Source organism: Panthera pardus, unplaced genomic scaffold, assembly GCF_024362965.1.
Source record: "Panthera pardus isolate Hobbes unplaced genomic scaffold, ASM2436296v1 HiC_scaffold_16, whole genome shotgun sequence".
Taxonomy (NCBI): Eukaryota; Metazoa; Chordata; class Mammalia; order Carnivora; family Felidae; genus Panthera; species Panthera pardus.
The window spans coordinates 45,536,776-45,553,205 of NW_026526721.1; the positions used below are offsets into that span (position 1 = coordinate 45,536,776).

A 16,430-nucleotide genomic window follows, 5' to 3' on the forward strand; every position below is an offset into this window, starting at 1 on the left:
ATTTCATCATCCCTTTTTTTCTGTCTTTGATTAACAGGTGCCAACTTGTTTTTCTTTTGCTCAAATGAACTTGGAAGGAATATTTTTTACTTAGAAAATGTATATAACAATGTTTGGTCCATTAGTCATTTTGTGTAACTTAGTAGTATTCATTCATAACTAATAAGTATCTGTTGCATTGATTTTTATTTAAAGATGTTTTTATTTATTTTGAGAGTGAGAGAGAGCATGAACTGGGGAGGGGCAGAGAGAGAGGGAGGGAGAGAACCCCACGCAGGCTTTACACTGTCAGTGGAGAGCCCAATCAATGTAGGGCTCAAACTCAGGAACCATGAGATCATGACCTGAGCCAAAATCAAGAGTCAGATGCTTAGCCAACCCAGGTGCCCCTGTTGTATTGATTTTAGCTTCTACTTGTGAATTATTTGTATCATTTTAAGAGGTCATCTATAATAATATAGTCAGAAATAGATGATAACTTAGAGCTTTTTAGTTCTTTATAGTTTCAGAGTGTCTTCATATACGTACTTTGAGTTAATTCCTCATAGGCAAGCTCCAAAGGTAGGCATAGACCCAACTTACAGTTGTGAGAACTGAGACCCTGATAGACTTGAGTTTGCCCATCAAGATTGATGTGGTAGGGCTTGCCCTACCAAATGTCAGTGTACTGATAAAGCCACATAATTTGAAACAGTGTCATACTAATGTAATACTTACTAAACATTTAAGTGAAACAGAATAGATCATCCAGAAGTAGACCCTTATATATATGTGATTTTAACCCTTGAATGTGATGGCATTTTTACATATTCTTTTTTTTTTTTTATTGTTTTCCATATTATAGAAAGGAACACTTGGGGAAATTGGTTAACAATTTGGAGGGAACAAAAAGCTAGATACTTATCTCATTGTTACAATAAAATAATTAAAATTCAGTAACAAATGATTTTAAAAAGTACAAAACTAAACTAGCTAAATATGACTTATTCTGTTTTGATGAGAAACCACTTTCTAAGCATGATAGCAATGGAAAGTATCAGGAAAGACCAGTAAACTGCATTACTTTAAAAAAATTTTTTTAATGTTTATTTATTTTTGAGAGAGAGAGACCACAAGCAGAGGAGGGGCAGAGAGGGAGACACAGAATCCAAAGCAGACTTCAGGCTCCGAGCTGTGAGCACAGAGCCCGATGTGGGGCTCGAACCCATGAACCATGAGATCATGACCTGAGCTGAAGTCGGACGTTCAACCAACTGAGCCACCCAGGCACCCCAAGATTACTTTTTTTTTTAACGTTTATTTTGAGAGCAAGAAGAGCATGTGCACATCCCCCCGCCCCCCCTCCACACACACAAACATGGGGAGGAGGGGCTCTGAGAGAGAAGAAAAGCAAAAATCCCAAGCAGGCTCTGGGCTAGATCAAACTCATGAACTGAGAGGTCATGACCTGAGCTAAAATCAAGAGTCGGCCACTTAACTGACTGAGCCAGCCAAGTGCCCCTGGATTACTTTTAATTTTCAAACTCCCTATGTCAAACAAAATAAACAGTGATACATTGTATTGGCAAGTGAGAAAATTCGATACAAAAAGATGTCAGAGAATCCTTTAACTGATAAGCATTTTATTAAAAAAATTTTTTTTGTATATATTTATTTTTGAGAGAGAAACAGTGTGAGCAGGTCAGGGGCAGAGAGAGAGGGAGAGAGAATCTAGAAAGGCTCCAGACTCTGGGCCATCAGCACAGAGCCCACTGACGCGGAGGCTCAAACCCATGAACCTTGAGATCATGACCTGAGCCCAAGTTGGAAGCTTAACCAACTGAGCTACTCAGGCGCCCCAGAGCTGATCAGCATTTTAGACACTAACTCAATAGGGAAAAAAAAAAGTGAAACAATATAAACAAAAGAAATACAAACTGCTAATACATAAGTGGAAAAAGGTTTATTCTCACCAGCAATCAAGGAAATGCCAACTAAAATGGAATAACTTTTATAAAATTTTACTAAAATAATAAATGATATACTCTGTATTACTCAAAGTTGATAGAGCTGATGCTCCATATACAGTGATAGGAGTGGAGGCCATATTTTAGAGCAATATGTATCAAGCTTAGAAAGCTTATAGGTTATTTCTAATTATATAAGGAGGTGTTTACTGAAATATTATTTACAGGAACATATCATTGGAAATAAATGTCCAACAGCAGAAAAATGGCTAAATTGGGGTACCTCGGTAATAAAGGATTGTCTAAAGGAGTTCTGTCTAAAATGTGGTTGGACTAGCAGCATCAACATCACCTGGGAATCATTAGAAATGCAAATTATTTGATTCAGACCCACTAAATCAGAATTTCTGGGAGTGGTGCCCAGCAGTCTTCTAACAACCTCTCCAGATGACTTTTTGTACCAAAGTAACTTAAAGTGGTAAGGATTTTGAGGCTATTATGTGGAAATTATGTGGAATGGAAAGTTTGTGTTTTTTCTTTTTTTTCTTGTTAATCCCCCCTTTGGTTTTGATTAATCGAGTTTATTTCTTTGGTACTGGACAGTAGAAAATGGAAGAGGTTACCTTGCCTCTTATTTCTTGTTAGTAAAACCCTCCTTATTAATAGAATAATTGCTTAAAGCCCGGGCACCTGGGTGGCTCAGTCAGTTAAGCATCCGACTCTTGATTTTAGTTCGGGTCATGATGTTATGGTTAGTGAGATCAAGCCCCATGTCAGGCTAGGCTCCATGCTGACAGTGCAGAGCCTGCTGGTGAATCTCTCTCTCTTCCTCTCTCTCTCTCTCTCTCTCTCTCTCTCTCTCTCTCTCTGCCCCTCCCCTGCTCACATGTACATGTATTCTCTCTCTCCCAAAAATAACCTTAAAAAAAAAAAAAGAATTGCTTAAGGCAGTTACCAGAACCACCTCTGCAAAGCTTTTGTCTTGGCTGAGATACAAGCCTCCTCTGGCCCAGCTCCAGAAGTCCTACAAATTATCAGGTATAGAATTGCAGTTTAGTGACTTCCTACTGTCACATGTTAATTTAAGAATTGACAGGGGCACCTGGGTGTCTCAGTTGGTTAAGCCTCCGACTTCGGCTCGGGTCATGATCTCGCGGTCCGTGAGTTCGAGCCCCGTGTCAGGCTCTGTGCTGACAGCTCAGAGCCTGGAGCCTGTTTCGGATTCTGTGCCTCCCTCTCTCTCAGACCCTCCCCCGTTCATGCTCTGTCTCTCTCTGTCTCAAAAATAAATAAACGTTAAAAAAAATTAAAAAAAAAAAGAATTGACATACCATTTTTGTTAATAGTTTATTTTGACAATATGATTAAGGACTACTTATAACTAATTTTAGATATTTAAATAATATATATGGAAAAATTTACTAATAATTTTGAGACTGCATTATAAGTATTAAAGTTGTTTTAGTTTTGTGAAATGAATTTACTAAAAGCAAGGATATATTTAATTTTTCATTGCGATCATGAGAATATTCCAAATATAAAATGTTATTTAAAATTAAGAGTTGCTGATGCATAATTAATAAACCTTGTATATAAGAATCTCTGAAGGTAAGAAAGAGAGTGTTATTGAAACCCAAGTTAGAACAGCTGCCTGGGAAGCACACTCTTCACAGGGAAGAAAGTGCTCTGGGTGATAAACAGTTTTTACAGGGTTATATATGTTTTTACATCTTATGAAAGCTCAAAAGATTATAGACTAGCGTATAAGCAGGAATCACAAGTTTTAAGGTCAAGGAATGCAGGGAATAGGAGCATTGATCAATATTACAAGGACAGATGGTTTTCTGTTAGGCAACACATTTATAAAATCAGTATACAGTGTATGTTTGGTGAGCCATAAATCAGGCTTTTGGTTTAAACAAAGTTAGTGTACAGTCAGGCTGACTTAGACATCTAGAATGGCTCTCCTTCTAGCTCAGGCCTTTGGAGAGTGTTTTCTCTCATGAGAGTCTACACTTCTGAAATCGGTAGGAGATTTCAGTGTCACACAAAATTTCAGTTTTTATAACTTCGATTTTTTAATTAACTAAAGGTTTTGCATCATCTTTCTCATGTAAAAATGCCCCTACTTTTTTTTCTCTGTAGGTCTTTTATAATCAGAGTGTACTAAAAAGGGCTAATAGCTTAATTTACACAAGTTTATAAAATAATCTGTGCTGTATAATGCTGTCCATTACTATAATATCAAGCATACTTTTTAAGTCACTATTAATTACAGTTTTCAAAATTTAGGTAAGTTATTAACTATAATTTGAAGTGTGTTCAGAAAAAAATCCTGCTCAAAAGTTATAAATTATTTCATTTCGCTTAATTAAAAATAATAAACAGCTTTGTAATTGTTTTTATGTTGACTATGCCAATTTAATTTTTAATATCCATAAAGCCTTTCATTAAACCTGTTTGGTGACAACTTTTAGATTGTTTTCCATACATTAACTTAGGCCTTCATTGCAGTTTATTAGGAAACTACTTCACTGTTGGGTTGAAATCTTTAAAAAGTTTAAGTTCTATGATTTTTATGTTTTCAACAGATTCATATCCATCATGAAAAAATTTTCTGTCAAAGCTTTATTGTGATTTAAAAAAAAATTGCTGGATTCACAGCCTGTCTTTATACGGAAAAGTTAAAAGCCTTTCCTATTATGAGAGAAGATATTCTTAACTGTAATTTGAAAGGAAATCTATCTTAATGCTGAGAAGATAGCTTAATCATACTTTCTTAAAGTGAGTTAGATACTTTGCTCTAAGGCTGTTATTTTTAGGCTATTATTTAGGATTTCCTTTGAAGAATGACAAATGTCTTTGGTTGACCTTTGAAATATCAGGAATATCAAATATATACAGAAAAGAATATAGCTGTGTTTGGTACCTGGAGGCTTAATAAATCTTTACATGATAGGTAGGTATATCTTGGGCTAAAATGCATAAAACCTTTTCACATTTCCAATATGTACATATGTCTACTTCTTTAAATATTTGAAATGTCTAGGTATGTTACTTTGTTCTTGCTCTCCTTTTTTTTTTTTTTTTTTTTTTTTTTTTTTTTTGGTTTGGGCACAGTGTATTTTATTGGTGGTATATGACAAAGTTCGGGGGCCTGGGATGGAAACATTGACGCCAAGGTCATGACAGTCTCTGTAAGTTGGGGCTGAGCTGGGGCAAGGACTCCCTAGCAGCTGAGGGCTTCTCCTCTTGTGCTCTTAATAGAGCTTGTGGTTCAGAGGGCTCTTACTCCTTGAATTGGAGGCCATGTGGACCATAAGATCCACCATTGGTTTCTGTAGCTAAATTCATTGTTGTACCAGGAAATGAGCTTGATAAAGTAGTCATTGAGGTCAATGCCAATCCCAGCATCAAAGATGGAAGGGTGGGGATTACTGTTAAATTTGCAGGAGATAATCTTGCAGTATCTGCTTCACTGTCTTCTTGATATCCTTGTATTTGGCAGCTTTTTCCAGGTGTCAAGTCATATCCGTAACTGACCTATTAGGGATAAGGACACATAACGGCATTCCAATGAGCTTTCCACTTGGCCTCAGGGATGGCCTTGCCCACCACTTTGACAGTGCCAATAGAAGCAGGGATGATGTTCTGGGCAGCCCCTTGGCCATCACACCACAGCTTCACAAAGGGGTGTCAGTCTGCCAGCTGGCACTGATGGCATCAGCTGTGGTCACGAGTCCCTCCACTATGCCAAAGTTGCCATGGATGACATGGGCCAGAGGGGCCAAGCAGCTGGTGGGGTAGAAGGCATTGCTGACCATCTTGAGGGATTTGTCCTGCTTCTGATGGTTCACACTCCTCACAAACATGAGGGCATCAACAGAAGGGGCAGAGACAATGACCCTCTTGGCTTCATCCTTTGAGTGAACCCCAGCCTTCTCCATGGTGGTAAAGACACTAGTAGACTCCACAACATGTTCAGCACTAGCATCACTCAGTTTGCTGTTGGCAGGATCTCACTCCTGGAAGGTGGAGATGGACTTTGCTGACAAATTTCCCATTCTCAGCCTTGACTGTACCATTGAGTTTGACATGGGTGGAGTCATACCAGAATATGTAGACCATGTAATTGAGGTCAACAAATTGGTGGCAACAGTATCAACTTTGCCAGACTTAAAAAGCAGCCCTTGTGATCAGACACCAGTACAGCCAAATCCATTTACTCCAACCTTCACCATCAAGTCTCAGGGATGCAGCTGGCACTGTACAAGAAAATGTGGCTGTCTGTCAAATGGAGAGGAGCAGAGAGCCTGTCTTATTTGGTTCTTACTATTGTTAGGATCATTTAACTTTGGTTGTGTAGGATAAGCTGTAGATCCCATGGACAATTTATATAATATGTGTAATTAATACTCCATTTTCTCTGTGCAGCTTATAAAATTTTAATTTTCCATCTTCAGATTTTATTTTTAAAGTTACGTGTTTTTGATATTTCCATTTTCTATTTTATTTACCAGGCAAAAACTTAACAATTAAAGGACAGTTTTATATTCTTATACTATTCAATTATGGAGACTCAACTGCAACCTGAGAAAGAATGCTGTAGAAAATAGACTACATTGGTGACATGACTAATCTTTTAAAAAGAGGGAGTGTAGCTCATCAGTACCTGACACAACTAATTATAGTACACGAAGTTAGGCTTGAAACTTTGATGTTCAGTGCTTTAAACATGATTATATAGTTGTTTAGTATAAGCAATGTATGTTTTAGTTTCAAGCATATAACATTTCCACCAGGTGCTACGGGAGATTATCTGGTTACAAATTTAAACTAGTTCATATAAATCAGTGTAATCATTTTAGTTGAAAGTACCCAGAAAATCCTAAAAAATGGAGAAAATGATTCTCCTCACCCCTGAAAGGACTCCAAAACTACCAAAAGGCATTATTACAGTGAGTTGACATTTAATGGATTTTTTGTATGTGGTTTATAGAAGACCTTTTAGATCAAAAGGTGCATTAGGATTGATGCAGGATAAAATGTCTTGAGGTCTTTTTAGGAGGGAGTTGGTAGGAAGAGAATGTCAGTTTACTTAAATTGAATTCTGATTCCTGTATCATTTCATATTTCTTTGGAATCATGTACATTTGTGTATCCATGTCTTCAGAATTATTTTATTGATCTTTTGAAGGAAAAAATATTGCAACCTGTTGAGAGTAGATTTTAAATATAAAACATTAAAGCTTTAAAAGAAAAACTGACCAAAAATTTCTTGTCATTTATTCGGGCTTCTCGATCTTCACATGTTGCTCTGAAGGCTCTTGTGTTTTCTGATTAATTAATGTATTTTGATATCCGATTTCACCAATAACGTTACTTTACCTGTATGGTAAAGTACCATGTATTTTTCTCTTCTTGTATGTTTTCACAGGCAATTACCTTATTCGTTTTTGAGTTTGTTTCATAATAAGTCTTTGATCTGGCCTGACACTCATTCTGGAGCTAAAACTACTTTCATAAGGCAAAGCTTTTTCCCTAGTCATCTTGTTTAGCTGCTTTGTAATGGACAGTAAAAACATGCATGTAACCAATACAAGTTTTCACAATAGTGGTGGATTGGATTTCAGGGACCAGCAATTATATAGATTGAAATACATTATTTCAGCTAAAATTCAAGAAATATGTGAGGGGCACAGTTCATAAAAATTTGACCTGCCCGAAGAGGTTTACCATCTGTTTTATCACGTAAATGAGTCTAGTGTTCTTAATGTTACTGCTTTAAAGCAGGGGAGAAAAAGCATTATTTAGATATTGGAATACTGGTGGCTGGATTTCTTATTCATGTGGGTTCTACAATGTTTTGTTAATTATATGTTTAATCTGAAAAAAAAATAGAACATCAAATATTTCTGCCATACATTTTTAGTGTTAGGATCCTAAAATGAGCCTAGAGTTCAGAATTTAAAACACTTTTATATAATCGATAATAGTGAAGGCAGTCTGGAATAAATCACACACTAAGCACTTACTATCATTGCTTTATTTTAGTCATTCATTGCCCAAAGGTTGTAAATATATATCATTTGCCAAATTTTGTGGGGGGCATTTAAAAATGTAAAAATGGTTAAGACACAGTGCCTTCCTTCAAATAGCCACAAGGCAAGTGGGTAAAATGCATTAAGTGCCTAGATCTTTATAATCTGATATGGCAAATGCTGCGCTCAAGGTTCTTTGCACCCACAGATCAGAGGCTAACTGCCCATGTCAGCAGGAAAGGGGCGCTGGGATCTGTTTGTTCTGGAGATGACTTGTGAACTTAGTCTCAGAAGACATTGGAGTTTCTCTCTGGGGCTGGGATTTAAGGGAAGAGAATGGTGTGTGTCCAGGGCTGTTAAGCAGTATCAGATAGCATGAGAACTCCCAGCGAAAGATTCTTCAAAGGAAGTTGGATGCTGAGAGTCTCTGGAACTTTATGCTGGGGCTGAGAAGAAGTAGAGAACTTTTACTAGAAGTCTCTTTTGATTACATTTACCCAAGCAGTTTTATGCTACAGAAATTGAATATTTGAAGAACTTAATACGAGCATTTTTAAGGCAATTCTGTCATTGAGTTAACAAATACATGCTGAGTGCTTTATGTGAGTTAGACATCTTACCAGTTGTTTTCCTTTAAAAGTTCTCCCCCTATGTGCTTGAAGTTGCCGTTCAAATTTACATCCAAGAGTAAAGGAAGAGAAGCTTACTGTGGTGCTCTAATATGGTGGACAAATCAGTGACATATCCATGAACTTGTGCCAGTATGAGGCACATAAGGCAGTGTGGTTCCTTCCAGTCAAACACTCTTTGAGATTGTAACTAAAACCCAAGCCTTGGACTTGTCAGCCCACTTTCTGTCTGGTAACTACTGTGAGAGAGATGTAGGTAATCAGGTAAGAGGGAATGGTTTTGGAGCACCTGGCTTTCTCAGTCCGTTAAGCGTCTGACTTCGGCTCAGGTCATGACCTCACGGTTCGTGAGTTTGAGCTCTGTGCTGACAGCTCAGAGCCTGGAGCCTGCTTCCAATTCTGTGTCTCCTTCTCTCTGTGCTTTTCCCCGGCTCACACTCTGTCTCTGTCTTTCAAAAATGAATAGAAATGTTGAAAAAAAAATCTTTAAAAAGGAATGGTTGTAAGGAGCTCAGACATTCATGTGCCTTGATGTTCATGTGTTTCTTGTCAAATCTTCATTATTTTTAGTAAAGACAGGTTTACCTAAAACATTTTAGGATTTCCTTCTCCAGTTCAATACTTATTAGGAGTAGGAGTATTTGGAAGATATACTTTATCATAACTTCTAGGATTACTGTTAAGTGTTACTAACTATATTTCATGATACTATTGGGCTCTTTCTTTTTACAGACAACTGGATAGTAATCCAGAGAGGCCTTCTGTAACATATGCAACATATCGAGGCCCCAGACAAATTAGGAAATATTTGAAGCACCAGAATGCATTGGAAACTGTGAATCCCTTGGACAGAGAAAATGAAAGTTCTGACTCTAGTACAAGCATCCATATTGGCCCTGGAAGTGACATTGAGGCTAGGATGGTGTCGTCGTTGTCATCAGCTAGTACAGACATATCTGTGAAAGGACATTTGCTCGAAGGCCTGTTAGAAGACTCTGATTGTAGCAAAATAAATGTTAACACAGAAAGCCATCTGACAAACCATTTAGAATTGCCCAATACTGCTGCTTCTACGAATGTTTTAAATAAAAATGATCCTGGGGGACCTGTGAGAAGTAGGTCATCCCCTTCTTCTGTGACTAACTTCAGCTCCACTGCCAGTGAATCTGACTCACGACACCATTTAAGTTGTGCACCAGTTTCTCAGACTGACAGAAATTTGGTATGCTCAGCATTGTTTACAGGAAGTAACAGTAGCAGAGTTCCTTGCAGTCCAGATTTTCAGGGAATAACTACAGCGGAAACTACAATAAAGGAAGACAGCTCAGTGATGAGTGATGGGACATGGGTGCAAAGAGAAGCACATGTTGAGCATGAGAGCCCTGCTGTTTCTGACTGCTCTTCTAGTAAACCTGATGGGAGTGACACTACCAAACAGGGCAGTGCAGATTTGCTGAGTCCAAATAAGTCAATTATGCATGAAGGTCTGCAGTTGCCAGAGAGTAAGTGTTCTGACAAGCAAGCTGTTGATAACTCAGCCAAGCAGGCTGCCAGTCATATCAGCACCACGGCTCTTCAGAGACATGCTGTGACAGACACAGAACCTGTAAATGAAGGAAATAGACTGTCTTCCCAAGACTCACAAAAAAATTTGGCTGCTACAAAAATCAGACAAGAAACAGAAAGCACCTTGGTTAGTGAACCCCCAACTTCAAGTCACGTAAAAGCTCCAGAAGGTAGAATTGAGCCACTACCCAAAGATATTGACCAGTTGTTTGTAACGGAATCCAAAAGGTCCAGTTTTAGGCCACATGGCAAAATGCCTCATGTGGTTAGAATAAATCAAAACAACCCTGCCTCCGGAGAACACATCAGCCAATCAGCAGTTGTAGCGTGCTTAGAAAACAGAATATCCCCTAAGCTGAATTTTGAACCTAACAGAAATCACATTTCAGAATCTCATCTTGACTCTGAGAGTCTTCAACAAACCAAAGTATCACCTGATGTCAGAACATCTCTTATCCTTGACAGTACAAAGTCAGATTTCAGTATTTCATCTCCTACGTTTGTTTCCAGGGTTGGTATGCTGAGCAAGTTAGATACTCCTGTTACAAAGGATGAGTGTTCTGTGCTCACTGAAACTGGGGATGTCAGCATTGTTGGTATTTCCAGTCCGCCTGGTAAATGCCAAGAAGAAAATGTGGCAAATCGTGTTGAGGCAGTAAATGGGAAGGGTATGCCTGCTTGTCTTCATCTGGAGCATGGATCTGCAACTCTTGAATCCAAGGAAGTTCTTCCGAAAGGTGAAAAATGCCAGGTTGGAGTTGACTCGAGATTGGAGTGTGAAAGCCTCTCTGAGGACAACAGTTCCATTTCACCTCAAGGCCCTGCTAAAGCAGAATTGATGTGTTCAAACGCTAGAGCAAGTAAGAGCACTACAGAGAAGTCTGGTTCTCTTTCCTTGGAAACCAAACCTGACATTGCGAAAATTTTATCAAAGGTGGAAGTTGATGGTCAGAACGGTGTTCCTGTTGAGTTGCATTCTGTAAGAGAAGAAACTGTAGCCATCTCCAAGATCACTGTTTCCCAAACAGAGCCTAGAGATATTTCTCAGGATAAGATTTCTTCTCCATTTGAAGTTACAGATGTGCCAGGAAAGCTTATTTTATCAGAATTAACTTCCCTAGAGGCTGAACAGGACAAAAGTTTTCAATCAATGGATCGTGAGGAGATTAAAGAGAATTGTCAGACTGAGGTATCTCTTCCTGCCTCCAAATATCAAGGTTTTCCGGAAACAGAGGCAAAAGCTTTAGTTTATCCTCCTGCTTTTCCCAAAGGTAATATATCTGAGATTTTACCTCCTGTTCATGACAGGCAAATGGTCATTTGTAGTAGGAAAGCTACTAGGCAAATGGCACAGAATTGTGAGGCCAATACCTATGTGATTCATCAACCTTCACATATTTTTGGGACTAGAAAGATTTCTGGTTTCTCAGAAATGGCAAAATTCAACTCAACTAGTGCTTCCCCACAATTCCAAGAAGCTGACAGCACACAAGTAAATTCACCTTTTCTGGAATCTGATAAAAGTTTGGGGAAAAATGCTTTTGTATCTGAGAACTCACACTTTCACAATGTTCCTGTGCTGAAATCAGAAAAGAAAGCCTTATCTCACAGAAAAAAAGAGAATACTCATTCCCTAAGTGGTAGTATTGATAGTGTGTCTTCCTCTGGTAGCTCTGAAGAAGTTAGCATGGTTTTAAGTTCACATAGTCACCAAAATAATTCCAGTTCTGTAAAAGTTACCATAGATGCCACACATGAAGGTGCCTCTTTAACTAACCTGCTGTGCCCTAATAGCCCTTATTTGGAATTTGAAACATCTGTCCCAACAGGGGCAGAAGTGACCCCTTTTCAAGAACATTTTGGGACTCCTACTGGGAAGGTGTCTCTCGATTTCCCAACTGCTGCCCAATTTGACAATCCCATGGAAGCAGAGACTGGAGCAGTTGCTGGGGCTCCGACGTCAGTTAACAGCTCAAGCCAGCAGTGTTCTGAAGCCTCTGCTGAGCACACGGAAGCAAGGAGAAGAGTCCATGACCAACTTTTGGACCTCAAAAGTGGTTTAGTTAAAAAGGCTGATACATTGATTGGTGAAATTTTTGTTTCTGTCAGGGAAGAATTAAAATCCACACACATAGTTGATACCTGCCAAGAGCATATAGCCATAGATGGCATAATGAATTCAGGTACTCTGAAAGAAGATGTTCCTGAGAAAAACTCCTCAGAAGTGACACTGGCAGGGATCCAGCTAACAGAGCATTTGGAAGAGCAGGGCATGGAAAACAGGTCAGATGTCCCAGAGGAAGAAAAGGTCTGTGTTTCACTTACAGCTGGTGAGAAGAGTCTCCTTTTTGATTCTGATAGAATGAATTTATCTTGTTTGTTAGAAGATCAAGCTAGGGAATTAGTCAATGAGATTATTTATTCGGCCCAAGAAAATTTGGCAAATGATGCTTTTGAAGATACTGAAGATACCTGGGATTCTGAACTTCAGGCTAATACTTCACAAATTCTCAACAGTGATAGTGTTAAGCCGCATGATACATTAAGGGATTTCTTGGTGTCTGAACAGGCAGTAAATCAAAGCACATGTGAAATTAATGAAAATAAAATATTAGGTAGGTTCTTCTCTGTAAGTAACTTAGTTAAGGACGCAGAGTCAATTAAAGGAAGAGAAATTGTTCTCTACCAAGAATCCCCACTTTCTGGAAGTAGAGCTAGACAGGCTGATAGGATAAATTTGTGGGAATCAGATGCTGTTTTACTAGCTGAAGATACACCCCATAAAGGGTTAGATGATAAGGTAAAAACACATTTATTTTTCAAAGAGGACTCTAAAGATAAAGTGGAAATAGCGTGTATGGATAATCACAAAACAGGGACAGAGGATACAAGAACTCTTGTATTAAATTTCAAATGGCCTCCATTTGCAAATGATGACATCCATGTACCTGGGACATCCAAGAACAGTTTTTCTGATAGTCTTGTGTGTATATCTGAAAAAGGCTTGCCAGGACAGAGTAATAAAAACACACTCTTTACAATGTCAGAAGTAGGGAAAGTACACAAGAAAGATATGGAAGTAAATATAAGAAAAATGGAGCTTAGATCTCCCATGTTAGAATTGGAAAAAACAAAGAAAAAGGATGCTGAATTGAATATTACGAGATATGAGGCAGCCCCTCCTATGTTAGAAATGGGAAGAGCACATAAAAAGGATGCCAAATTAAATGTGATAAAAACTGAGCCAACAGCTGACATTTTTAAAGTGGGAGAAGTACACCAAGTGGATGCTGAGAGGTATATTGAAAAAACTGAGGGATTACCTGCCATTTTAGGAATGAAAAAAGCTTATAAAATGAGGGATATCGAAGGAAATCTTGGCAAAACTGACATGATGCCTATTATTTCAGAAGTAAAAAATACCTACCAAAAAGATGCTGAGGTAATTACTGGAAAGACTGAAGTGATGCCTGCCACATTAGAAATGGAAAATATTTACCAAAAGGATGCTGAAGGGGATATTGCGAAGACCGAGGTGATACCTGTTGCATTAGAATTACAAAATATTTACCAAAAGCATGCTGAAGGTGATGTTGGCAAGACCGGGATGACCTCAGTTATGTCAGAAATGGAAAATGTCTACCAAAAAGACTTTGAGGGGGTTACCGAAAAGGCTGAAGTGATCCCTGCCACGTTAGAAATGGAAGATATTTACCCAGAGGATGGTGAAGAGGATATCACAGAGACTGAGGTGATACCTGTTACATTAGAAATGGAAAATATTTACCTAAGTGATGCTGATCTGGACAAAACTGAGGTTATGCCCATTATGTTAGAAGTGGTAAATGTCTACGAAAAAGATGCTGAGGGCATCACTGAAAAGACTGGAAGACCTTTGTTGGAAATATCTTACCAGAAGGATGCTGGAGAGGGTATTAGGAAAACTGAAATGGTACCTTTAGTGTTAGAAGTGAAAGAAGCACACAAGAAGGCAGTCCCTGCCTTCTTAGAAGTGGAAAGGGCATGTAAGACAGAGGATACAGAGGCAGTTGGAATGAGTGTGTCTATGCCCTCTCCAAGAGAAATGGAAAGACTGTCTCCAGAAGATTCTGATGAGGCTCTCAGGAAACACAAAGTATTATCTACAGTGGTAAATGTTAAGAAAACCTATGGAACAAGTCTGGAATTGCCTATTACACAAGCAGAGGCTGTGCCTCCCATATTTGAAGCCGAAAAAACATCCCAAGAGCCTGGTGGAGAGAGTGTTGGAGAAATAGAGAAAGGACCCCCTGAGAGAAAGGAAGGCTTGATAGCGTGTGACAACAGACTTGCCTCATATTTCAGGGGATATGAATCACCTACATTAAGCAAGGATTATGAAGGCTACCCAGCTTTAGCAGTGCCGGATTTTCGACCCAAGGATACCATGGGAAAGCTAGACAAAAGAACATCTGTTACTGCAGTAGATAACCAAATAAGAGATGATAATTATAGTGATGAAAAAGAAGAGTCTAATTTAGCCTTCATGTCTCAGGATGAACAAGAAAATTCTTCCTTTACTATATTATATGACGAACCCCTTCAAGATGAGGACAGGTGTGCTACCCCAGAAGTAAGAACACACACTCTGCTGTTTCCTGATACATCTACTGACAGCATGCCTGTAGTCACATGCGAGAGGTCTGAGAGCAGAACTGACCTTGTCCATCATTTTGAAAAGGACACTAAATTAGGTGAGACATTTGATAGTGATAGTTCAGAATCATTCTTATCAGTGGAGGCCAAAAGGTACAAAATTTATCCCTTAGCTTTGTCTCCCATTTATGAGGATGACAGCTCTCAGGAGGACATTCTGTCCAGCGAGGTCTCACCTGGTCACCATGGCTCCACAAAATCAAGAGAGAATGCAAACCAGCCCTCTTCTGTTTTATCCCTTCTCCAGTCGGTATCAGAGCGTTTAAAGATGAATTTTGATGAAGACAGACAGGGGATAGAGGCAGAGGAGGAGGAGGAGGAGGAGAAGGAGGGGGAGGAACCATTACATAAAGGAAGCCTGAGACCTAGGAGGAAGGAAACCATTACTTTGAAGCTGCCAGACCCTTCCATCACGTTTTATCCTGATGATGACCAGGAAAGGACTGGAATCTCTAAGAATTCATACGTAATGTCAAATGAACCTACTACCTCTGATCTGCAAGTTGGTCTGTGGCCAGAAAAGGCTTCATTTCTACAAAAATCTGACCTTACTTCTAAACTACATTCTTCTTTAAAGAGTGCTTATCATCAGTATTTGCATACTTCCAAAACTCACTCCTCAGACAAAGGAGCCAGATTTGGTGGACTTTTTCAGGAACCAGTGTCAAAATATTTCCGTGCTCAGGACATCTCAGGCAGATTAAGCCCATTCACAGAGGTAAGTTATTTTGATTATTAACAAATGAAGTAGTGCTTTGGGTCATGAAATGACCTAAAAACTTATGAAGAAAATCAGTGATTTGAGGTTGTGTAAAGATGGTTTTAAAAATATATCAGAAGTTACTTTATTCTTTATTTGAAGTGTATCATAATCCCTGTATTTTAGCCGGACTGTTAAAGTGAGAAAATGAAAGTGCTTAGGCAGAATTTAAAAGGCATAAGAGAAGCAAGTTATTTCCCCCTTCTTTGCTAATATTTAGTTTTCAAGTGAAATTAAGTGACAGCATTCTGAATTTCTCAAGGTACTATATATGGGGAAATTGTTACATTCCATTGAGCTTATGTGTCTCAGTAAAATATTTCATAATATTCTAAAATATTTTCAGTAATCACTTGGCAGTATCCTGTCAGTACTTGCTCATATTGTTCATACAAAGCAGGGCCACAAACAGCCTAATTGAAAGAAAAAAAGCTGAAAACATTATAGCTGTTAATGGTCTTGAAATTCAGTTTTATGGGTTTTTTTGCCTTAGAAATATTTAAACATTTAATGTAGAATATTCACTTAACATGGGACTTCCTTTCTGGCATTCCCAAGATCATGGAACTTTCTCTACGATTCCCAAGACCCTTGTCTTCACCATGAATAGCCACAGTAGCAAATAGTTATATTAGAATACCAACCAGTAGCTTGCAAGGCAAAGTCTTTTTAAAAGAAAGGATAAGATTTGAAGAAATGTTTCTTTAATGATCCCCCATCACCTACCAAGTCAAGTGAAACATCTTCACTATATTACAACACACCCAAGTCCTGTTTGTCCAACCTTATCTCC

General features: G+C 38.5%; 1 protein-coding gene across 2 annotated transcripts in view; it reads left to right on the forward strand.

Annotated features, from left to right (window-relative positions):
• CRYBG3 (crystallin beta-gamma domain containing 3) overlaps positions 1-16,430 on the forward strand; it is a 129,518-nt gene that overhangs the window by 36,338 nt on the left and 76,750 nt on the right. The window contains exons 4-5 of one of the 2 annotated variants that reach the window (XM_019448119.2): positions 9,349-11,453; positions 13,593-15,595. In XM_019448119.2, the coding sequence (XP_019303664.2) occupies positions 9,349-11,453; positions 13,593-15,595 (4,108 nt within the window). Of the gene's footprint in view, positions 1-9,348; positions 15,596-16,430 lie in introns of both variants that reach the window. The other variant, XM_019448117.2, reaches the window with a different exon arrangement.